At 33.5% G+C, this 25,458-nt stretch overlaps 1 protein-coding gene across 1 annotated transcript in view; it reads right to left on the bottom strand.

Annotated features, from left to right (window-relative positions):
* Window positions 1-25,458, bottom strand: part of LOC128554337 (uncharacterized) — a 61,498-nt gene that overhangs the window by 15,431 nt on the left and 20,609 nt on the right. The window contains exons 5-9 of the mRNA XM_053535614.1: window positions 12,388-12,417; window positions 3,901-3,936; window positions 1,419-1,460; window positions 440-478; window positions 87-128 (exon numbers count right to left, since the gene is read on the bottom strand). Coding sequence (XP_053391589.1) covers window positions 87-128; window positions 440-478; window positions 1,419-1,460; window positions 3,901-3,936; window positions 12,388-12,417 — 189 coding nt within the window. The remainder of the gene's footprint in view (window positions 1-86; window positions 129-439; window positions 479-1,418; window positions 1,461-3,900; window positions 3,937-12,387; window positions 12,418-25,458) is intronic.

The raw sequence follows: 25,458 nt of genomic DNA, 5'->3' as shown, positions 1-25,458 counted from the left end.
AGATGGACAATATCTCTCTATTGGCGGGGTAATAAAAGGTAAACATTTCACGGTGGCCTCAATAAAGTTTCGACATTGATACATACCTTTGATGATCAGTTCTCGGTCTTCCCTGATCTGCATTGCTTCTGTAATATTGGTTTATAATAAAAAAAATACAAAAACTCATAACGACTAAATTACAAATTTAACATATTTGTTGTATTGTACTGAGGTGAAAATGATATATCACACAAACGCCAGTGTTGCAATCCAGAGTTATCTAAAATGGTATCTTTTTTATGAATTTATGATTACAAAATGCATTATCCATGATTTAAACAAGTAAAAAGTAAAACTGAAAAAATATTTATTTGCACAATATCCTATACTATTTTCAAGGTATGAACTTCACTTAGTTATAATTAGCAAGCAAAATTTGATTTTCATGACTACCAACCTTTAGCAATATTTCTTTCACCGCCCCATCTCTTTGCTTCTACAATGATCATAACAGAAAACTAAAATCATTTTATAAAACTCCCACACAGTTAAATAAATCAGTATAATGGAGTGCAAGTATTGTATCATCACAGAGTAATTTTAAATATTGCGTTATTACATAGGAGAATACTCAATGTAAATTAAATGTTGCAAAATTGTGATTATTCAGACATCAGTATTTTTATAACATTTTATATCAATTTATTGAAAAATCAGAGAACGGAACTTTATTTTCAAGTGGGATATGCATTCTGTCATCTAGCATTATTCCACATAAAGTAGAACAAGTTAAAGGAAGAGAACAGTTAAATAAACTAATAAACTAAAAACAGATTTTTTTTCAATTCACTTTTTTATTTTATTGAATAAACCTCACGTTTAAGGTTTGCTTAAAAAAACTATAAAATTTCTGATTTTTATCAAAATGTCATGGGAATCCTATATTTTTTTTACGATTTTGTTTATTCTTTTTAACTTTATTATTTCAAAGATGCAGATAAAGACCATGTTTAAACCTTGATTTGAATATATGTGATGTCGCGAAAATACATGACAAATCGTCCGGTCAAGACTTTGAGCATCAAACTCTAATTTCTTTCCTTTTACGTGTTAAAAATATGTAACATCGAAAAACAAAGCTGGAAAGTGACATCATTTTATAGTATTTTAGATGCATTGCCGTTTCTATAATTATCTTATAATATGCATAAGGAATATAAATTTTGTGATTATGAAAATAATATTATATGTATAATATTGATAAAAGATTTGTAGTGACAATACATTAGAAACGCCACTTTGTGAATTTTTTTTTATCATTTGTTTTACCTTCAAATAAATATTAGAATACCGTGGCTTGTATTAACGAGTTCATACTTGCAACTATAATTAAAAGTTCAATATAAAATAAATAAGTAAAATATTTAAATACATACCTTCTATCAATTGTTCTCTTTCTGTACATAACTCTAAGGCTTCTGCAATAATGTTCATATTATATGCAATATGCTCAACAATTAACCTTTTTTGTTTTTATCTCCGCTAAATTTTGACATATTGCAATGAACATTGGACACAATATTTAATTTTCAATTGATTTGAATAACGTGACTTTCGCAATAAGGTAACCCAAAAATAAACAAGACGGCCAAATTGGCCCTATATCGCTCAATGTTAACCATGGTCAACAAAGATATCTGTCCTATTTTCAATCTAAGAAACCAAGTTGCAAAAATCATTTTTATCAATTTGTCTTCAAATTCTTAAAGAGCTAAAGATCATCATGAAGATTTCAAGAAAAATGGGACTGAAATGTAACCAACAGTGTGCTCACATAGCTTTTCGTCGACCTGATGATGTGACCTAGCTTTTTTTATTACAGATGCCCAGGTTTCAAACCCGACTTAGGTATCACAGAAGACAAACTCTTTAACATATTTCTATGATAATTAAAAATAATATGTGGTTTCTAAAGTAAACACAAGTTTTTCTTTAAGTTGACAGGGTAACCTAGGACCCAAATTCAAAGTGAAATAAGAAATCATCAGGACGACTGAATTAAGAACGTTGCCTCTAGAGTATTCACAATTTTTAAATTTGATTTGTCCAGTTGACCTATTTTTGATCCAAGAAAATCAATTTTCCAAACATTCCGAGATGTTACCAAGACAAACACGTTCTCATGATAATTAGATTATAAAATGTGTCTTCTATATCGTACACAATGTTTTTCTTTGATTTGATTGGGTGACCTAGTTTTTGACTCTTGTTCATTGAGAAGCTATCAAAGGAAACATTGTGCTATGTTTTGACATCAATTGGACTCACGAGCATGTCCAAAGGGTTTTTCTTTGGTTTGTGAGGATTAATTAGTTTTTGTCCACAGATGACCTTTGTTGCGAACTTGACAGAGATATCATCAAGACAAACATTCAGACAATATCCCATAACAACAATACAACTCAAAATGTGCCTTTAAGTGTGTTCACAGAAACCAAAAATTTTTATGATTTGTTTATTCTATTTAACTTTATTATTTCAAAAATGCAGATAAAGACCATGTTTAAACCTTGATTTGAATATATGTGAAGTCGCGAAAATACATGATAAATCGTCCGAACAATACTTTGACCATCAAACTCGTATTTTTAGCTTTTACGTGTTAAAAATATGTAACATCGAAAAATAAAGCTGGAATATGACATTCCTATCCTGTCAGTTAAACGTGAGCATTGCCATTTCTATAATTATCTAAAGAATTTTAATTTTAGCACTAAATTTGTAATTTTGCATTTACAATATTTATGTTAACTGAACATTTATATTAATACTATCGTTTCAGATTTAGATTTTCACTGGAGGTATTTGATAAAGTTATTTTGCATAAGGCATATATCTTTTGAGTAATTATGAATATAATACTAATTGTATAATTTTTATAAAAGATTTCCAGTGACAACTCATTAGAAACGCCAGTTTGTGAAATTATTTTAACATTTCTTTGCCAACAGATATACACCCTGAAATCCCGAAAATAAGCCGCGGCATATTTTTTCCGTAAGGATTTGGTGGCTTATTATCGAGACCGCCTTATTTTTGAGTCCGGCGAACTTTTGAGTACCGAAAAACTGAAGATACATATGTCATATTTTGCTTGTAGTAAAAATATCGACGTCGGTAAATACTTATATTTCTGACATACCTGTTTTGTTACAATTTGTTACAATATCTTATTGAAAATAATCCGATGCTAACAGATTATTACCCATTAAAACTTTTGTCTGGCCTAGCAAACATTATACACCTATGATTTAATCACCTAACAAGTTTAAATAACTTACATAATACGTAATAAACACTGCATTGCATTATAAAGACCGGTCATTTTAATTAATAGAACTGACATGACAAAAAAAGTGATCATGAGACAAAAATTTTATTGCTTTTAAAGTTTCAGTCTGTCCAGGGTTTTAAAGATCAGCACAGCTTTCATTGTTTTAAGTTTTTTTTTATTCCAAAGTGTTTTATTATTGCTATTCTATTTGGAAATAAAGCTGCTATGTATACGTTGGTAACTTTTGCTATCTTATATGATGTCCTGACAAAGTCATTGATACCATTACTGAGATACAAAAAAAATGTACGGCTTATTTTTGAGTGCGGATAATTTACGAGCCCTTTTTGCCTGTAGTGAAATGGGGGCTTATTTTCGAGACCGGCTTTTTTTTCGAAACCGGCTTATTTTCGGGATTTCAGTGTATCAGAATACCTTAGCTTATATTAACGAGTTCATACTAGCAACTACACTCTTTACGATTAAAAGTAAATATTAGAATACATACCTTTAATCAAATTTTCTCCTTTTGTACATATCTTTAAGATTTAATAAATAAATAAGTAAAATATTCATATACATACCTTTTATAATTTTTCTCTTTTTGTCATCTTCCAATTCTTTAGCGGCGAAAAAAAATTTCAAGAAAAAATGGATTAAAATGTAACCAATAGTGTGCTCAAATAGTTTTTCGTCGACCTGATGATGTGACCTAGTTCTTTTTACTACAGATGCCGTAGTTACAAACCCGACTTAGGTATTACAGAAGACAAACACTCTAACATGTTTCTATGATAATTGAAAATAAAATATGGTTAAGTAAACACAAGTTTTTCTTTGATTTTACAGGGTAAACTAGGACCCAGTTTCAAAGTGGACTAAGAAATCACCAGGACGACTGAACTAAGAATGTTGCCTCTAGTATTCACGAGTTTTAAATTATTTGATTTGTCAGGTTAACCTATTTGTTGATCCAAGAATATCAATTTTCGAAAATAACCGAGATGTCACCAAGACGAACACGTTCTCATGATAACTGGACTATAAAATGTGTCTTCTATATTGTACACATTGTTTTTCTTTGATTTGATTGGGTGACCTAGTTTTTGACCCTAGTTCACTGAGAAGCTATCTAAGGAAACATTATACAATGTTTTCACATCAATTGCCCTCAAAATGTGACCTCTGGTTTGGGAAGGTTTCTTAATTTTTGTCCCTAGATGACCCACTTCCGAACTTGACAGAAATATCATCAAGACAAACATTCTGACAATACCCCATAACAATAAGACTCAAATTGTGGCCTTAATTGTGTTCACAAGATTTTTCTATGTTTTGTCCAGGTGATCTAGTTTTTGATCCCAGATGACCCAGTTTCAAAACCGTTCAAGCAATCATCAGGGCAATCATTATGGCCAAGTTTCATGACAACTTGACTTTACATGTAACCTCTAAAGTTTTCACAAGGTTATTTTTTTTTAATTTGACCTTGTGGCCTAGTTTTCAACCCTAAATGATCCAGTTTTGAACTCGACCGGGAAATTATCAATGGAAACATTATGACATGCTTTATCAGCAATTGGACTTGACATATGACCTCTAGCATGTTCATAAGGTTATTTCTTCATTTGAGAGGATTATCTAGTTGTTTTTACCCAATATGTCTTAGTTTGGAATTCGAACGAGATGACTTCAAAATAAATATTCATACAAGTTCCTATGACAATTTGACTAAAACTGTGGCTTTTAGTGCGTTCAAATGGTTTCCATTTGTTCTGAACGAATGACCTAGCGTTTGACACCAGATGACCAAGTTTCAAACTCATTAACGAAATCATCAAGACAAACATAATGACTAAGTTTCATGACAACCGGACTTAGAATTAGACCTCTAGTGTGTTCTAAAGTTTTTTCTTTGATTTGAGGGGATTACCTAGATTTTGAGCCCAGATGAACCAGAGGCCCAGTTTGAATTTCGACCGAGATATCATCAAGACAAATATTCTTACTAGTTTCCATTGCAGTTGGACTCAAAATGTGGCTTTTAGTATGTTCACAAAGTTTTACTTTGAATTGACCAGGTAACCTACATTTTGACCTAGATCACACAGTTTCGAACTCGACCGAGATGACATCAAACCAAATAATTTGACAAGTTCCCATGACAATTGGATTTAAAATGTGACTGTTAATGTGTTCGCAAGATTTTTCTTTGATCTAAACGGGTGACCTAGTGTTTGACATCAGATAACCCAGTTTCAAATTCTTCAATAAATCATCAAGACAAACATGATGGCTAAGTTTCATGAAAAGACTTAAAATGTGACCTCTATCGTGTTAGGATTTATCTTTGATTTGAGAAGGATACCTAGATTTTTACCCAAGATAACCCCGATTGGAACTCGACTATCAAAGCAATCATTCTTACAAGTTCCCATGACAATTGGACTCAAAATGTGGCTTCTGACGTGTTCAAAAGGATTTCATTTGACCAGGTGACCTAATTTTTGACTCCAGATAACCCAGATTAAAATTTGGTCTAGAAATCACGAAGACAAACATTCTGACCAAGTTTCATGGAGATACAATAAATGATGTGGCCTCTATTGTGTTTACAGTGTGAAATGTTGACGACAGACGACGGACAAATGTTGATGACAATAGCTCACCTTCGAGCACTTCGTACTCAGGTGAGCTAAAAAGTCAAAAGATATGTGCAATGTTGTATTGATCACTGTGCAGCAAGTAGTGCAATCAGTTTTGCGGTCAACCTTGTATTCGATAAAATTAGTATATTATTAGCTTTGTATCAAGAAATATGCACGAATTCTGCAGTGGAAAGTTTGCGCAGAATTAACCCGCAAAAATGTATAATTCTCGATGAAGAGCTAGTCTAACGTGCTTCTAAAGTGACACGAAGCACAATTATTTTTATCCGGAATGTCGTTATTTCGTATATACGAAATATTTTCCGAAATGTATTTTGTAGAAACGTAATATTATTTTATTAAAACGTATCAATATTTGTTATTACGAAATGTATTTTGTGAAAACGTCATCTTATTTCGTAAAACCGTAATATTGATTTGTTAAAGTGTAATAATGTTTCGTAGAAACGTAAAATTTCGCATTTTTTTACGAAATACATACCATAATAACAAAACAATACGAGGGTTTTACAGGAACATATTTTTGTTCATAAATTTTTTTCACTTTCTTCAGTACAGAGTTATTGTAGAAACTTCCAGGGACTGTATGACCAGGAGTAGATGATGGACACAGAGACCTCTAGCGTATATGGGAGAGCTTCAAAATAAGCTTAGAGGTTACGACTACAAATACCTTGCCCATTATCATTTTTGTAACTATGGTTACATTGGTGACAAACCTCTGAAGCATGCAGGGAATACTGTATAAAATGCAGCCAAACGTTTTGTTACACAGAGTCACCAATAGGTACTAAGCTTTGTTAAAATCCTGAAGAAGGGTAAGACATTTTATTCACTTCAAGCAAGCAATATCATTTTATAGTTGAGGGTTTTACTTGTAGCAGTGTGTCAGTACCCACGCAGCATTATAGTGCAGTCTTACTGACATGTCACATCGCAGACATGATATTCCATGCATTTGCATTATACTAACAACGGGCTGACCAGTCTTAGAACTATCCTCTCACACACAAGCGAGGATGTTAATAGTACCCTTTTTACGGCTTTAGTACGACACGGCCAGGGAGAGAACAAACGCTCTCGAAGCAGGCGCTCTTACCTAGGCGGTTTCATCGCCAGGGTTTCACAGCTCATACATTTATGTTAAGATTTTTTTTACAAAAAGGTTAGGTCACTCACCTGACCTTAGCCACCAAACAATGGTATTGTAATGACTTATATTATTATCAGGTAACATCCAGGGATTATGATTAGAATGTAATCTGCAAGAAAATCCTTTAGAAGCAAAGAACGCGTTTAAAGCTTTTTCTATGTTCAGCTCTGTCAGAAAGGGATACGTCAAGTAAACCGTGTACACTTATTGGAGAAAGGCTCATACAACGATGCCACTGACCAAATATTTTGAAGATACATAATCAGGTCCAAATAGAAAAGTCACTTAGACAATCTGGACAGAAAACTATAACTTGATTCTACAGACCAAACACGGTAAAAACCTTTATTAAGGTTCAAGAGGAAAAGTCATTAAAAGATTTGTCTTTTTTGTTAGTTCTAAATGCCACTAAAATAAATAGAATAAACGGATAGTGGTAGATTCATGCAAGAATGTCAAAGACCGCATTTGGTAAACATCTATGCTGTAGCTAACCAGAAGATGTCTTTTAAAGGTTTCCTTCCAATTATTTTAGGTTTAACTCCGACGGCGCTTAAATTGTCAGCAGAACCGTATAATAAACTTGTGTGTTGTTTATACAAGGATGCTACAGGCTAGATTTGGCTGAAGTCTATCGATCGAAGTTTTAACCTATATCAGTGAGGGGCAGGTGATTCGAACTAAACGATTAAGAAGACCTTAAGGTGTTGAAAATTAACCGCTAAGGTAAACCTGAAAAAAAATGTGAATATGGGGGGAAAATGCGTGAGAGATTATAAAAGCGGTTTAGCACAAGAATTTAAAAGTTTCTACAAAATACATAATTATAGGGAATTTGGTGATCATGTTTTTGAGGAACTGGGACAATCTAACCGTTGACCAATGATTTTGGATGAGCTTTAAAATGTGTGTGACTATTCGATAAAAGTGTGCAGGTCATCTTGATTATGATAAGGCATAAAACAGATAAAGAAGCTAAAGTCTGTTCCACCTATTACGTTTACCTCGTTTCTGAATTATCAGTATCGGTAAAATCGTCCAAAAACATATTTATATCCTAAACATCAATATCTCTATACCTTTTTTTTCATTTTTTCAATAAAATGTACTTTAAAGAAATAATCTTGGATTTTTCTTTTTCCTCATAGACCATATTGCTATATGACGTTACGTCGACTTTCCAATATGGCGGCGCCCGTAGCGCAATAAACTAGGGATCAACTCAAAATTAAAACGCCCGAGTTAATATATGAAAAGACTGTGTTTGTTATCGTATTATGTTAATTCTTGGGGGAATTCATGTAGGCCACATCAACATAAAAATAAATAAATAGAAAGAAAGAAGTAAACACAATAAACAAGGACATTTCTAAAAGAAAAACAAATGTGCTTGCGAACTTCTCGATATTATAATAACACATGGGCATTTTTCTTATAATTCTTTATTATGTTTTTTGTTATTGAAAGAAAACTATATATAACTTGACTTCAGTTGATGAAGCCTAAATAGATATTACCCCTCGGAAGTATTTTTATGGATTTAATTAATAAAAGTGTAAACTAAACTTCGTAGTCCGTCAGGGTATTCCCTTTCAATCACGTCACATTAATCTGAACGGACAGGGCAAGGAAAGTTCTATTTAACATAAAAAGGTTAGATGTCTACTACTCGAAATATATGCGTTAGGATATGTTCATACTTACAAAGGCCATCGTGACCGTTTAGAAATAGAAATATTGGGTTTCCCTAAATAATCTTGTTAATATTTCTGTATTTTCAGCTATATTTAGGACCCAGATCTAATAAAGAAATATCAGTTTCAGAAAATGTTCCACTGAAACGCCAAACTTCAAACTAAGACCAGTGAGTATTCATAAAACATACTGAAAAATGATAACTTAAACACATTATTTTTTCTTCAAGACTCCATAATTATGTTGCATGTAAAATCCTTCAGTCATCACTATGGCTAAACAAGAGGGTCATGATGACCCTGGATCGCTCACCAGAGAAATATGAGCTACATGTTTCAAATGTCAAACTGATAATTTTTAGAAATTTTCCGATGTACAATCAAGTAACCCCTGGGGCGGGGCAAATTTTACCCTCGGGGTCATGATTTGAACAATGTTTGTAGAAGTCTACTGGGCAATGTTATATATCAAATATCTAAGATCTAGGCCTTCTGGTTTATTTTTAGCAAATTTATTAAATTTTCCCTATGTACAATCAAGTGACCCTGGGGCTGGGTCAATTAAACCCTGGAGGACAAGATTTGAACAAATTTTGTAGAGGTCCACTAGGCAATGCTACATGTCAAATATCTAAGCTCTAGGCCTTTTGGCTTATTTTTAGAAAATTTTGAAGATTTTTTTATGTACAATCAAGTAACCCCATGGTGCGGGGTCAAGTTGACCCCGGGGGTCATGATTTGAATAAATTTTATAGAGGTTCACTAGACAATGCTACATGTGAAATATCTAAGCCTTAGGCCTTCTGGATTATTTTAAGAAATTTTTGAAGGTTTTCTTATGTAAAATCAAGTGACCCCTGGGGCGGGATCAATTTTCACCCGAGGGGTCATAATTTGAACAAATTTTGTAGAGCTCTAGGCCTTCTGGTTTACTTTTAGAAAATTTTGAAGATTTTTCTATGTACAATCAAGTAACCCTATGGGGCGGGGCCAATTTTATCCCGGAGGTCATGATTTGAACAAATTTTGTAGAAGTCTACTTGGGAATGTTACATGTGAAATTTCTAAGCTCTAGGCCTTCTGGTTTATTTTTAGAAATTTTTGAAGTTTTTCCTATATAAAATCAAGTGACCCCTGGGGCGGGGCCAATTTTACCCCGGGGATCATGATTTGAACAAAGTTTGTAGAAGTCTACTCGGCAATGTTACATATCAAATATCTAAGATCTAGGCCTTCTGCTTTAATTTTAGCAAATGTATGAAGATTTCCCTATGTACAATCAAGTAACCCCTGGGGCTGGGTCAATTTGACCCTGGGGGTGTCAAGATTTGAACAAATTGTGTAGAGGTCCACTAGGCAATGCTACATGTCAAATATCTAAGCTCTAGGCCTTCTGGTTTATTTCTAAAAAAATTGAAGAGTTTTTCTATGTACAATCAAGTAACCTCATGGGGCGGGGTCAATTTGACCTGGGGATTATGATTTGAACACATTCTGTAGAAGTCTACTAGGCAATGCTACATGTGAAATATCTAAGATTTAGGCCTTCTGGTTTATTTTTAGAAAATGTTTGAAGATTTTCCTATGTTAAATCAAGTAACCCCTGGGGCGGGGTCAATTCTGACTCCGAGGGTTATTATTTGAACAAATTTTGTAGAGGTCCATTAGGCAATGCTACATGTGAAACATCTAAGCTCTAAGCCTTCTGGTTTATTTTTAGAAAATGTTGAAGATTTTTCTATGTACAATCAAGTAACCCCATGGGGCGGGGTTAATTTGACACCGAGGGTCATTATTTGAATAAATTTTGAGGAGGTCCACTAGGCAATGCTACATGTGAAATATCTAAGCTCTAGGCCTTCTGATTTATTTGTAGAAAATTTTTGAAGATTTTCCTACGTAAAATTAAGTGGCCTGGCCCCTGGGGCGGAGTCAAATTTGATCCAGGGGGTAATAATTTGAACAAATTTTGTAGAGGTCCACTAGGCAATGTCAAATATCTAAGCTCTATGCCTATTTGAAGATTTTCCTATGGAAATCTATGCAAAATCAAGTGACCCCTGGGGCGGGGTAAATTTTGACCCCGGGGTCATGATTTGAACAATTTTAGTAGAGGTCAACTAGACAATGCTACATGACCAAAAATCTAAGCTCTAGGGCTTCTGGCTTTTGAGAAGAAGATTTTGTAAAGATTTCCATATGTAAAATCATGTGACCCCTGGGGCGGAATCAATTTTGAACCCGGGGTCATGATTTGAACAAATTTGGTCTACTAGGCAATGCTTCACACCAAATATCTAAGCTCTAGGGTTCTGGTTTTTGAGAGGAAGATTTTTAAAGTTTTTCCTTTCGGTTGCCATGGAAGCCAGAGTTCTGCATGGAATTTAATTCTTTGAACATTGTTTAAAGAAGACCATCCAAGAAACATCCCTGTGAAGTTTCATCAAAATTGGCCTGTTGGTTTAGGAGGAGATATTGTTTAGAAAAAAGTGTGGACGGACGACGGACGGACGGACGGACGAACGGACGGACGGACGGTGAGCAATCACAATACCTCACCACCCTGAGCACTTTGTGCTCAGATGAGCTAAAAATGAAGACGCTAAAATATTGGCGATTGTCATGTAAGATTTTCTGACTATTATTATGTAAGATAATGTATGCGAATTAAACATAATATCAAGCGGATAGGACGTAAATGGTGAATTTCGGTTGTTTAAGTGAGAACTTCGTGTCTATTGGGTAAATATGGCGGATTGTGTTGAAAAGTAATGACCCTAGGGCGGATATTTTGCCAAGCTAATAAGTTTTTCTGTCAATTTGGAAACGGTTTATTAAACGCTTTTTACGGCGATAGATAGCTAAAGTCCTACTCAATTCTGCTTTTCCTTCTAACAGTCAAGGTTTTAGAATTATTAATTTTTACACAAGTGCAAGGACGTTTTATTGCCGATATTTTCTTGTTTAAGCCTATTTCAGTATATTTCCGGGATATTCTTACGGCGCTAGGTACAGATTCAGGGTAAATTGTCGGATGTTATAAATAGCGTAAATACAGAATGCATGCATGCGCTGTTTACAAAGTAGGCCTAAAAGAAATAAACTCGCTTACATTGCACTTACTTTTTCGCTCAAATCACCGGAAAACACCATTTACGTCCTACCCCTGAATATTATCACAACCTGTGAAAATGACTTCGGATTGTTTTAAAAAATTATATGTTGCAAGTGCAAGTGTAAGTTGCTTCTAATGACTTGCAAATTTACTATATGCAGATCACATACAATGTTACCAAGACATGTATATGCCGAATCTAACTCTTTCGTTATGTAAAGTAGTTAAAAAATGGCGAATGATGATTCCAAGACAATTCTAATTTTCGATGCAAAGAAAACACGAAATTAAATAAAAAGAATGTATTTATCTTGACAAGTAAATTATGTGCTTGGAATTCATTCTACAAAAAGTGGGAAATAAAATTCGCTTAACATTTATGCTTTGACTTATTTTTTACTATAAATAAGAACAGAAGTTTGAATTAAAATTATACCAACCTCTCATCCAGTTTACAATGAAAGATTTTCCTGCAATGATGATACATATTTAAATATAACGAAAAGCAAGTCAGCTACAACCAGAAACAGGGAAAATTTCACGCTCGGGAAACAAAGAAAAGAAAATTATGAACAGAAATCGCCATCATTCAAAATTCAAACGTAAGGATAAGCTATAAGCTATCAATCTACCATAAGAATTACATAAGATATATACCAATAAAGTAAGAAAAACCGCTTGTATACAATCATATTGACATTGAAGTCAAACCTCGTCATCATTAAACATAATCTTTCTGCATTAAATATTTTTCGTTGATGTTTGACATTTAACGACGATCTTTATAACGCTTACCATAGGTTCTCATTTTTAACAGAGAAATGAAAACATTAAAATTGTGATAAATTACGTCTACTGAATGAAAAACAGTAAAGATACGCATGCTATGAAACGGTAGCCACTTTTACTACAGTGAACCTATTAGATTTTTTATTTGGTTATTGCAGCAATTCATTTGCAATGACAGAAATTTTGAGCGATTTGTTATGTTACTATTAAAATCTAAGAACCAAAATTCCATTGCTTTTTGTTTGTCTTCTTTCACCATTTAATCATCGTGTGACATAAAGAAATAATCACTTCATTATCAAAGGCGTCGGATAGACAACATATGACATACCTAGTTACAATTAACATATAAATAGTTGATATATTTATTCATATAGTTTTCATTTTTGACCACCAAGTTGCAAGACGGTACAAGTTGCTCTTAATGACTAGCAATCGTCATGAAAGATTATGTATGCAGTTTACTTAAAATGTTATCACGACCTGAAATACTGATTCCAACACTTTTTTGAAATTAATCATAAGAAAAGAGAAATAATGGCACTAAATTGCCGACTTTCAGAGCTGAAACAGACTAGAGAGTGTGCCACTTTGAAAGAATACAATACCATTCTCCAGTCGTCAAAATTTCCAGGGGCAGTAGAAGTTCATTACATTTTTGCGAGTGTATCAGATGACAAACATATTAAACACTGTTTGACGTTAAAGTCGTTAAAACTGGGTGGAATAAACACTTACAATTAGAGCACGATTAGAAAATTTTGGAAGTTCATTTTATGATGCTTGTATTTTTACCTCTAGCAGCTCCTAAAAGGGACCAAGTGCCCTCATTTCTAAAACATAGGAGATGTCCTTATAATTACAGATCCAGTTTGATGAAGATGCATCCAGTGGATCATGAGAAGAAATTGTTAAAATGTAATTTTGTACTTAGCTCAAGTGGCTCCAAAAAGTGGTCTGAATGCCGCCATTTGAAAAAGTTTAAGAGAGAACCTTGTAATGATGCCACAGTGTGATGGAGATTTATCGAGGAATTCATAAAAAGAAGTCCTTTAAGGAATTTGAAGATGTCTTTTAAGGACTTTGAATATTCAGCTCTTGTACATCCATTGGAAGCCCTACCCAAATTTTAACAAATAAGGGAGAGGACCTTACAATGGTGCTGCAGACACATTTTGATGAAGGTCCATCAAGTAATTATTGTACAGCGCTATTGGCAATAAACGATGCCTCATCTTTCTGAAGAACTCGAATAGGACATAGGAATAATGCTAAGGATTAGGTCTAAGGGAGACCCATCGTGTGGTTCATTGGAAGAAGTCGCTAAATGGTATTTCTAGTTTTAGCTCTATTTGCCCATGAAAGGGACCACACTTCCCAGTAAGAAAACAAATTGAGAGCAGACATTATATTGGTGTATGCTAAATATCAAGTCTGGTGGAGATCCATTCGACGCTTTATGAGAAGAAGTTGTTAAAATCTATTTCTATGTTTTTACACTAGCCGCCCCTAAAATGGGCTAGGTGCAACCATTTGAAAAATTGTCGAGCGAAACTTTCAATGATGCTATGGACAAAATTTGATGAAGATCTATCAAGCCGTTCATGAGAAGAAGTCTTTTAAATGTATTTCAAATTTTACCTCTGGCGGCCCTAAAAGAGTCAAGCTGAAACATTTGAACAATCTTGATAGAGGACAATGCCAGGAAGCTTATAATCAAGTTTGGTGCAATTTTGACCGTTAGTTTCAGAGGAGATGTTATCCGAAGAAAGGACTGAACGGACGTGCGTTAAGCGATCACAAAAGCTCATTCCGAACACTTCGAACTCATGTGAGATCAAAGTACAAATGACACTTCCAGGCTTATTCTTATTACCAGAAAAGAAAACCGTTATTAAAGACATAGAGTGTGTTCATAATATAGATTCTATAACAATCTTACAGCCTTGGAAATCAATCTACAAAAATTTGAAATTAAAACACTCAACACAAACCTGGATTCCGTGACTCTTGCATTTCCGCAATGATAATATATATTTTGATATAACGAAAACCAAAATCGTTCGGTAAACAATTCAACTGACTTTTCCTACTTTTGGAATAGGAAATTTATTACCAAATACAGTAACTTGTTTCCCGATTAGAAATTACATCACCATTTCTAGCTTCTTTATTCAAAGAGTCAAACATATAAGAATATTCATAAATTAAACAAAATAGGAAATCCTCGTAATCATATTAGAGAAGCCTGATTTGATAGATGATTGCGGAGAGGAGGAACGCCACTAACACTTTTATTTGATATCTTTAGTTATAAATGATAATATGAAATGAAACGTAGCCTATAGTGACCAAGTACAGATTATAGTATACGGTAATTAATTCAACTCATGATAAAGTTTTAGACTTTGGACTTTAGGCTAAAACACATCTTAAAACAATAGTTCAGATCATGCAGTAACAATTTATCAAATTAAGAATTACATTACGCAATTTAACAAAGAGATTAAAGCTCTTAAATACCATCATTTTTGACACTGAAGTAAAAAACATTTAATTGAATGTCAAACAGGTATATGCCACTTTATTAAACAGAATGTTTCTGAATAAAATTTTGTAGGTGTTTTCATTTGACCTTCTGGTTTAATGAAAATAAAAACTTTGAAACTTTGAAAAACTTTGACGGCGGTCTGAATGACGGTTACCAAACGTTCATATTGACTTTGCAGACTTTTACCGCGGTCGCAAGTTTGATAATGAATATGAAGTATCTGAAAATACTTGTTTGTTATGCTTAAGTCATTATGAAGCATTTGTCTTACTGTTCACGAGTACTTTGTCTCACAAAAATTCATTGTCATCAAATGAAATTACAACATTTTAAGGAAGTGGTTGTAATTACAACATATAAGGTAGCTAATAGATCATGGCTCTCTGCAGTGTATTTTAAGCAAATCAACATTCTCTGGAAGGAACTATTACGATTATTGCTTTCCATGAAAAACTAATAAATGCTGAAATATATATGTAGATTAATTTATTTGATAAATTTCGTTACAGATCAACTACATGTACCTTAAACAAACTATGTATTTTATTAGTAGATGTAAACAACGTTAGCGGGTTACTTTAGATATCAACATTAATTCACAATTTAAACTGTTTACACAACTTGACAAAAGATTTTTGTTGGGGTCTCACATTCACAATTATATCAAAGATTATCACCTGAATTGAGTGCATTCATGAGTGGACATATTGATGGTACAATGGTGCAGGGATTTGTTTACATTATAAAATCTTTAATAACTTCATCCAGGTAAAGTTTTGGTACGGTTTTGGTAAGCTTATAATAAAGAACATGTCATTTTCTTTCAGTAATAGCGCTATAGCTGAAGTAGTAATAATGATTTCAAAATATAGATTTTTATGATGGAGACAGTTTACCTGGAGTAAAAGCGTGACAAACGCTTTTCGATTTTCATCGTAAAAAGCAGTAAAAACAGCAAATTCTCATGTTTTTCCGTAACACAAAGTTTCCCAGTAAGTAAGTTTTTAAGCCTTCTTAAGAAATATAGCATTTATTTCAAGATATCTAAAATTATTTTTGTTGTCGAACGATCTGGAGGCATGCCGCTTTAGGAAAATCAAATTGGAGGGTAAAACAGGAGCAAACAGTTAATTTTAATTAGGTCATTAGTCATCATTATACCGTCCAATTGTGTGACCAGGTTTTACCATATGTCAAATTATTTTTATATCTCCATTCTGCATATGCATTGTATTTGTAATTATCTTGGTAGGAAATTGTAGTGTGTACATATAGTGTATATACGTATTCCTCCATATTTCCACAATATTTGTGCTTGAAGTTGTTTTGTTTGAGCTCACTGAAGTCACGTAAGAATTTCTATAGTTCAGTTTATTTTTGGTAATAAGGGTACTACAACTCGATCTTAAAATATGAACAGTGTTGCTTTCTGGTAGATGACGTACTGACCACAAATCAATAATATAATATTATAATAAGTGACCTCTATGTCAAATGTTACCTGCTCTAGTTATTTGGCAAACCAGTTCTACTGTTCTGGGTCAATGTGAACTTGATTTTTGACCTATTGGTCAATAGGGGGCATCTGCTGGTCATGATCAACCTCCATATATAGTTTCGTGATCATAGGCACAAGCGTTCTCAAGTTATAATCTGGAAACGGTTTAATTGTTCCAGGTCACTGTAAACTTCACCTTTGACCTGCTGATCTCAAAATCAATAAGGGTCAATCTTCTGGTCATGATCAATTTCCTTAATAAGTTTCGGTAACGGTTTAACTGTTCCTGGTCAAGGTGACCTTGACCTTTGACCTACTGATCTCAAAATCAATAGGGCTAATTTGCTGGTCATAACCAACCTCCCTATTTATTTTCACGATCCATTATTGACTTATAATCCGGAAACTGATTGGTCTACGGACTGAAAAACAGACCGACAGACAGACAAACCAACTGATATTTGCATAACAATATTCTTCGTTCTTTGACAGGGGTGGGGTATATTTATGGGTATATTTAGACAATGTTTGGATTAAAATTTTAAATTATAAAATTTTACAGTCGTTGATTGCTTTTAACTTCTAAAAATGTAGAAATATATTTATTTTCATTTTTTCATAACATTTCATTTTAAATTTCTGTTGGAAAATATGAGAAGAATGTAAGAAATCATCATACAGTGGAATTTCCGAAAACCGGACCTTCTGAAACCTTTGAAAACCGCACGAAACTCAAAGTCCCGTTTTTTCTTTTTCTTATTGCTATATATGTTAAACATCTGAAAACCGGAACTTCTGAGTTCTGAAAACCGGAAGATTTTTGAAGGACCCTTTATATTTTAGCGCTTAAATTGACTTCCGAAAACCGAACAGCAAAATATTTCCCGGATTAAAAGTGTCACCTGTATATCCAAAAACACCCATAGCAAGTTGTCCATATGTTCTTTTGTTTGTCTATTACCTGCACGTGTTTATTTTGACACGCATTATAATAACAATGATCATTTTATGCAAAAGTAAAGAAGTAAGCGATTACTTTAATTTATTTTCAATTTATGAAAACGTGATGAATTAAATAGCTTACCTGCGAAAACCTTCTAAATGTCTGAATGAAAGAAAACCCGATGTTTTAAGATTTAGTTACATCGAGTTCACTATGCATTATCAACATCAATTAGATATTGACGAACTCTGGACTTCAAAGATGGTAAAATGTAAGCGAAATATTTCAGTAAATGCTATTATTACAATTATGTTTTTATTTTTCTTATGGATTTACATATTTGATTATCCTTAATGTTTGTAATTAATTCAATAACTTTATCAAACTTGTACAATTATAATATAGGATAATAATCTCCTTCATCACTTGTGTAAGAAAACATAACTCTAGTGTACTACAGTCACTTTGCCTGCAAATTTCCAAACTTCTGAATTCTGGAAACTTCCAAATACCGAACTTTTAGGCTGGGCCGGGGGTCGTTCTATTTTCGGAAGTTACACTGTATTTAAATTCTGAAGCAACAACAATTTTTTGATTGAGTCCATGTAACACATGAGCTATAAAAATACTTTTAAGACTGTACAGGAAAAGATAAATACTGACATTTGACATTCAAGCGTGTCTTTGACATTTTTGCTAGGGGTCTGGGCATTGCGCTTGAGACAGTGTCTCATTAGAGGAAAGGTTTGTGTCACGTAACATTAAAATCCCTAAATGGATGACAGAGATATGGACCAGACAGGAAGTATCCCTATTATTCTTGAAAACAACTACTGACGTTGAAACTACAAGTGTAACCTTGACAATTAAGCTAGGGTTCTGACTTTTATGCACAACACATCGGCTTGTTATGGGAAACAATTATGTCAAGTAATATTGTAATTCCTTGATGGACGACAGAGTTCTGGATCGGACATGAACATACCCTATTCATGTTATGTTAAAATTTGACAATCAATTATAACCTTGAAATTTAAGCTATAGGTCTGAAAGTGTTGTGCATGACCTTTTGTCTTATTATGGGAAATATGTGTGCCAAGTATTATTGAAATCATTTTGTGGACCATAGACCGGCCAGGAAGAAAACACGTTTGACCTTTGACCTTCAAGAGTGAAATTGTACTTTGAGCTATGGTTCCGGGCTTAGCGCATGACATGTTATCTCATTAAGGGAAAAACTTGTGTCAAGTTATATTAAAATCCCTGGATGAATGACAAAGTAATGGACTGGACACGAAACTGCAGACGAACGGACGGAAATTTTAAAGTAAACGAAACTGGTCCCCAGTAGGGGACTAATAACACAAGCATATTTTCTGAAAACATCCATTGCAGTACTTCATACTTTTATTGCTTTCAGAAAATGCTTGCATGACAACTAGATCGTTTTATCAAACCCTTTCATCAGTTTCATATAGATACTGCATTCTTGAGAGTTTGAAAAACACGATTATGGACCGAGGTCTCAAAAATCATTAAAAGTAGATTATTTGCACCATAAAATAAAGACAGTGGGAATTTTTACTAGAAAGCACTCCGAAATTGTATAGAATTTTTGAAAGACTTTTCAGGCAGTGTACAAGTTGATATATCGATAAACGCCCTGTATGTGTGCGCTAATTTCAGCCTTGCGTCAGTCACGAAATCGAAAGCAGAAACATTAAAAAATACTGAGAGAATTTTCTTATATCTTATTTATAACGAAACAGTTTCTAAGTTAAATCATTTCCTTTTCGACAATTTTAGATTTCGAAATTTTGGGCACGGAGAGAAAATCATTTTAAATATTCGACATGGTTCACACAAGCATGATCAAAGAGAAGAATTTGTTTAATATATGTAAGCGCCTCGTCAAAATTGATCGTTACAGTCTAGATCTTTTAATCAATGCGAACGTTTCATATCACCCTCAGGGAGATATGAAAAATTACATCACATGCACAGTGAACCAAGACAGCGCTGCTTCGCATGTGAATTAAAGTACAGCCCATATCACATTCGCAGAAAAAATAACGATTTTGCTCACAGGATATTAAATTATATATAATTCAAGTTAAGCTTATGGGTATTTGCAATGGTATAATAATATAACTCGGTGTTTTGAACATTTCTGTTTAATTGATTAATATAATTAATCTGCTGATTCATCGCTCCAGCTTATTTTTGGGGATTTAGTAATCTATGTAATCTATTTTAATTTTTAAAGCTTCTCCGTTTTTCAACTTTCTGCGCTAAGCTCGAGTTCAGATTTCATATCAATTGCTGGTTTTGTCGTTTTATCCAGTTGATTTAGATTGTGGCTCATAAAGGAGATTATATTTTCTTGTCGCATTTACTATTAGGTTATTTAACATTGTTCTGTACAATACGGAGATATATTTGGACGAGTATCCAGCTGAAAAAACCATATTGGACAAACCGCTAGGCGAGTTCAGTATGGTTTTTCAGCTGGGTACGAGTCCAAATATATCTCGTATTGTACAGTACAATGTTAAATAACCTTTTTATTCTATATCTATTTCATCTAACTATAATAATAGTTTAAATTTAAAATGTTTCACTGAATATTGTATTCCTGCCTTTTCTAGTTTCTCCCAGGTTGGTACGAGTGCAAAAATATATTATACAGAACAATGTTAGACCTTAAATAACCTTTTTATTCTATATTTATTTCACTTCATACGTAATATACGCATTTCATTAAATGTTGATTTTTCTGCGTATCATCATTAAAAAAAGTATATGGTACAACCTCCCTATAACAGCCATTTGGTGATTTGGGTGATAATAATACTTGGCTGAGATATTATGCCCACAAACATTGTCAGCAAGTTTGGTGAAGATCCGACGAAAACTAAATTATAGAGCAGTCATGTTTTAGATGCTGACCGCCCGTCCGTTGCCATTCATAATTTTCTTCATTTTGTTTCTTAACTGTTAAATAAAAACTGCTGAGGTAACTATCCAGACAGTCAGGGCTGATACCAATTTCTAGGTTTCGTCCGGAACGGCTTCTTTAAGCGACTTTTCATATATTCCAACATCTGATGATCCTTTTTACTGTATTTTTAAGTTTTTGATTATTAACGAAGGTTTTATATCTAAATCAGATAGCATTGTTATCCCTTGAATCGTTTTGGTGTGTTGCAAACAAAAAAAAAAACAAAAAAAAAAAACTCAAACTAAATCCAGATTTCAAGACGCATAATCAAACTCTGTACATAGAACGCCTACTTCATCCGATTTACATTCGGAACATATTCACGCGTTTCGGGCTTTATCGTATGTTTAACATGGGACTTCTGAACCGTCCAAATACAGAAAATACAGGATTTTTTGTACGCGCGTGCGTCCAACTTCAGAAAATATAGGATTTTTGTACGCACGTGCATCCAAATACCGTAATATATTGTACGGTCACGTGTTGCAAATGAACGTTCGCGATTGGATACATAAAATAGGTATAGAATAATTTTATTTACACAACTGTCATATAAACCTTTCTTCGGTGAAAAAGATAATATAGCTTGAGGGATGTCAATTGATCTTCCTGTACACTTAACACACTTTAGTAAGAAAAGCAAGTCGCTTTTAAATCAACCTGCTGTTCATTCCTGTAATGTATTCAGCAAATATATTTAAAATGTTCATTTAGTATGAATTAAATATACTTTAGAGCTAACAAAAATTGGGCCTACGTGGCAGATCTGCTAAAAAGTTAGCTTCGTGGAATGTTTGCTTTCGTGGAAAATCTGCCAAAATACTGCTATTGTGACAGAAAAAATGGCAAAATTGCCACGGTTTGACCCTTTGTGGTAGGAACGTGATTAAAGTACTGTACTTAAAACGTACGCGACTACTAGTAGTTTTTATAGTTGTTTTATTTAGCATATAATATATTGTTAAAACTACAGATAAAATTGTTTTTATGTAGAATTAAGGTTAAAAGTTCAAAAGTGTTCCTAAACCCATTATTTAGAAACAATATTTCATATCCTCCATGAAAACCCATTTCTTAAATTTCAAAGCCGTGCCTATCTATATTTTGTTCACTTTATGTTTGTGATAGGGGAGGTAAAACTCACTCGTAAAATATTTTGGGATAGGGTAAAATATACGTCTACCATTTTTTCACTGTTTAATTACAGTATCATTTTCAATAAATGTATATATGTCAAACAATGTCAGCAATAAGAAATGCATCAGAAAGGAATGAAAGGCAAACTTGATATTCAATGTCAAATGTCAATTTTATGTAAAATCGCAAATATGACATATTTCAAATTTGGTTTTATTCTTACAAAGTTAGTTTGTTATCAAAAATCACTCAGTTTTATTTATGTCCAAAATTCCATTTTCATGCAATAATGTGAAAAATGTAACTTTTACTTTTTCTAATCTGTTTAATATCTCTTAACATTATAAGTCACTGAAGTTAGTTCGTTTTAAAGTTTGTATGTCAGGCAATGTCAGCAGTGCAGATGCAACCCCAAAACTTCCAATGGTAGGTCAAAGGTCAAAAAGGTGAAAAAAATTGGCAGTTTGAGGTTACATCTGCACTACTGACTTTGGCTGTTGAAACATTCTCAGTTTAACAATTAAAAATCAGAAAAGATGCTGAAAACAAAATGGCTGAGTTAGGCAACTAGGACGTAACTGAGAACATTCGAGGACCTACACAATTGGTATTGCCGCTTATAGTTATTCTTAAAGAAAATGGGAATATAAGATTATGTGTGGATATGCAACAAGCAAATACGGCTGTACTTACTCCAAATATTCAGGATATGCTTCAAGAATGAAGCGAAAATGGATTTTAAACAATCGTACCATCAAATTGAAATAGAAAAGAAAATAATGGTACATCACAACTTTTGCTAGTCAAAAAGGACTGTATTTGTACGAAAGACAGATTTTCGAATAGTGAAAGCAAGATTTACGAATAGTGAAAACAAAATTGCTGCTACGCGAATAAGAATTGTTGCCAAATATGGACAAAGATGTAGAAATGCTTGTACAATAGTGTAAAATAAAATCTGGAAAGTAGATCCCTCGGAAGCACCGAAAACAATGCAAACAGTGAAAATTGCAGACTCGGTTTGATTGAGTCTGTTCATGAGCAGTAATGGAAAATGCAACACTGCCCACGCCCCCTAGCACCGGCTTAAGCAGTATTCAATCTTCAAATCTAAATGAGTTGAAATCAATGATCCCGAAGGACCAGAAAATATAACAAGCCGTGTGTCTCATATACTATCAAGTCAGCCAAAACCTCCACAAGTAATGTTGTTATCGGACCATAGAAACAAGTACCAATTTACCATATAGGACCTTTCCCGACGAAAGAAAGTATTCCCGTCGTTATCGATTATTACTCCAGATATCAAGAAGTGGATATTATAAATTCCGCAAGTGCTACAATCATAAACAAACTCAGGATTAGTACAGGAATTAGCACATAATTTCATATCTCAGGAATTTGAGCAATATCTCAATGATAAAGCAAACGGACTAGCTTAAAATTTGACAGAACACTAATGAAAGCGGTAGAAACTGTTTGTGCTGAAAACAAAAGCTGGAGGTTGGAACTGTAGACATTTCAACTCATGTTTCGTACAAAAAAATCAAACCAAACAAAATGCTGAAAATACCAGAAACTTTAAAGTGATAAGGTTTAATCGAGGGCAAAAAGTTTTAACGTTTAAGCAACAAAGGAATAAAAACGTTTTCTATCTGGGAAAAGGATGCCACAGTTACTCGACGTCGCGTATCTCATGTCAGACCTCTCTATTAAAAGCAATATCAGGTTTATTGAGGGAACCACCGCCTAAAAATGTGAAATGTCAGGTCAAATAGGAGAATGTCAAAGCAAAAAGACGATTTTCCATAAAAGTTTAGTAATTTTTACGTACACAGATTTGGAAATAATTAGACGAATAGCCATTATTTCGAGGTATGGACATGTGAACCGAACTGTTGTAGAGGAAGTGTAAAATAGACAACGAATTAAGAAAAGTTAAAGCACAGAAGAAAAGTTAAAGCACAGACTCTTTTTCCGTCTAATGTACCATATTTACTGGACAATATTTCCAGAAATGCTAAATTTATCAAAACCAGACACGGAACAATATTCAAAAAAACTTTGTAGGACTATCAAGTGCACAGCTTTTTAATTCATGGCTTACTGCTCATGAACAGACTCAATCGAATCAAGTCTGAAATTTTCACTGTTTGCCTTGTTCTCGGTGCTTCCGAGGGATCTACTTTTCAGATTATATTTACTTTACAACTGCGGGTGTAAAGTGCTGTGTGGCGGCCGTTAAAAGTCGCCCCGACTTCATCTCAGTGTTGTTATATTTTCTGGTCCTTCGGGATCATTGATTTCAACTCATATAGATTTGAAGATTGAATATTGCTTAAGCTGGTGCTAGGGACGTGGGTCTTATTGAATTTACCACTATTGCTCATGAACAGACGCAATCAAACCGAGTCTGCAAATTTCAATGTTTGCCTTGTTCTCGGTGCTTCCGAGGGATCTACTCTTATATAATAGTTTAAATAATAGTATAAAAGTTTATTTGTCTTTGTGTGAAAGTTCAACAGTTTTGGAATTTTTATCCAGAAAATCATATGTGAGGAATGATACGCTAGAGGTACGATTATTTTACACAACAACTTCCTTTAAGTTAATGTTTTTAAGTTTATATTTATAAATTCTTATTGGGTCTTTTATACTGGTGGCCCTGTAAATAAATTGAGTAAATAGGGAATAATATTGATTTCTTAACTAAGCAAGAAATGTAATGTTAGGGCATGTGTACCCTGCATTTCCTGTCAATACTCTTTGTGATGGTGTGAAAGTTCAACAAAAAGATCTGATAGTCTTGAACGTAATGTCCGGACAATTTAACGAATCAATTGATCAAATGGAGATGAAAAAAACATAAGCTAGTAAGAGTAATGACAGTTCTTGCTAAACATTCATTCCCTTAACGTTTTTATATTTGTATGATATCACTCTGTAAAGATATGACCTGGCATTTAAATGTAAGAAACTTAGATAATATGAAACGTTCTCTCAATGTCCTATATCATTATGTGAAACTTAAACTCAAATTTAATGCCCGGCGAGGAAGCTGTTCGAAAACGGACAGACAAAAACTTTTAAAGGCGGAAAGTCAGATTACTCCAAGGCTTCCGGCAAAAAGACAGGACCCTAATTAAAATTTTAAATAGAAAAATCCATACCAAAGTTACTACGTGGCAGTATCATTATTTCTGCAAGGAGAATGTAAATGAACAACACACTATGACTATTTAAGAAAAACGATCACTCAACGTCATGAATGCGAGTTCAATACTTCTTTTCATATTCAAAGACTAGTAAACGTTGAGTTAATGCTGCAATAAAAATGTAAATGTAAATGTACAACACACTACGACTTTTTTAAGAAAAAACGATCACTCAACGTTATGAATGCGAGTTAAAATACTTTTTTCATATGTACTTATTGATGTCAGTTTAACGGTTATAAAATTATCAAATGCTCGTTCAAACAGAAACTTGTTACGCAAACATTTAATACGATTCAAAGACTAGTAAACGTTGAGTATAGATACGTGCTAAATTTTCACCTCATCAGCGTTTTTGTTTTTCCTAATTGAAAATT

The sequence above is a fragment of the Mercenaria mercenaria genome, unplaced genomic scaffold (assembly GCF_021730395.1).
Source record: "Mercenaria mercenaria strain notata unplaced genomic scaffold, MADL_Memer_1 contig_4951, whole genome shotgun sequence".
Taxonomy (NCBI): domain Eukaryota; kingdom Metazoa; phylum Mollusca; class Bivalvia; order Venerida; family Veneridae; genus Mercenaria; species Mercenaria mercenaria.
This window is presented reverse-complemented; position numbering and strand designations above follow the sequence as displayed.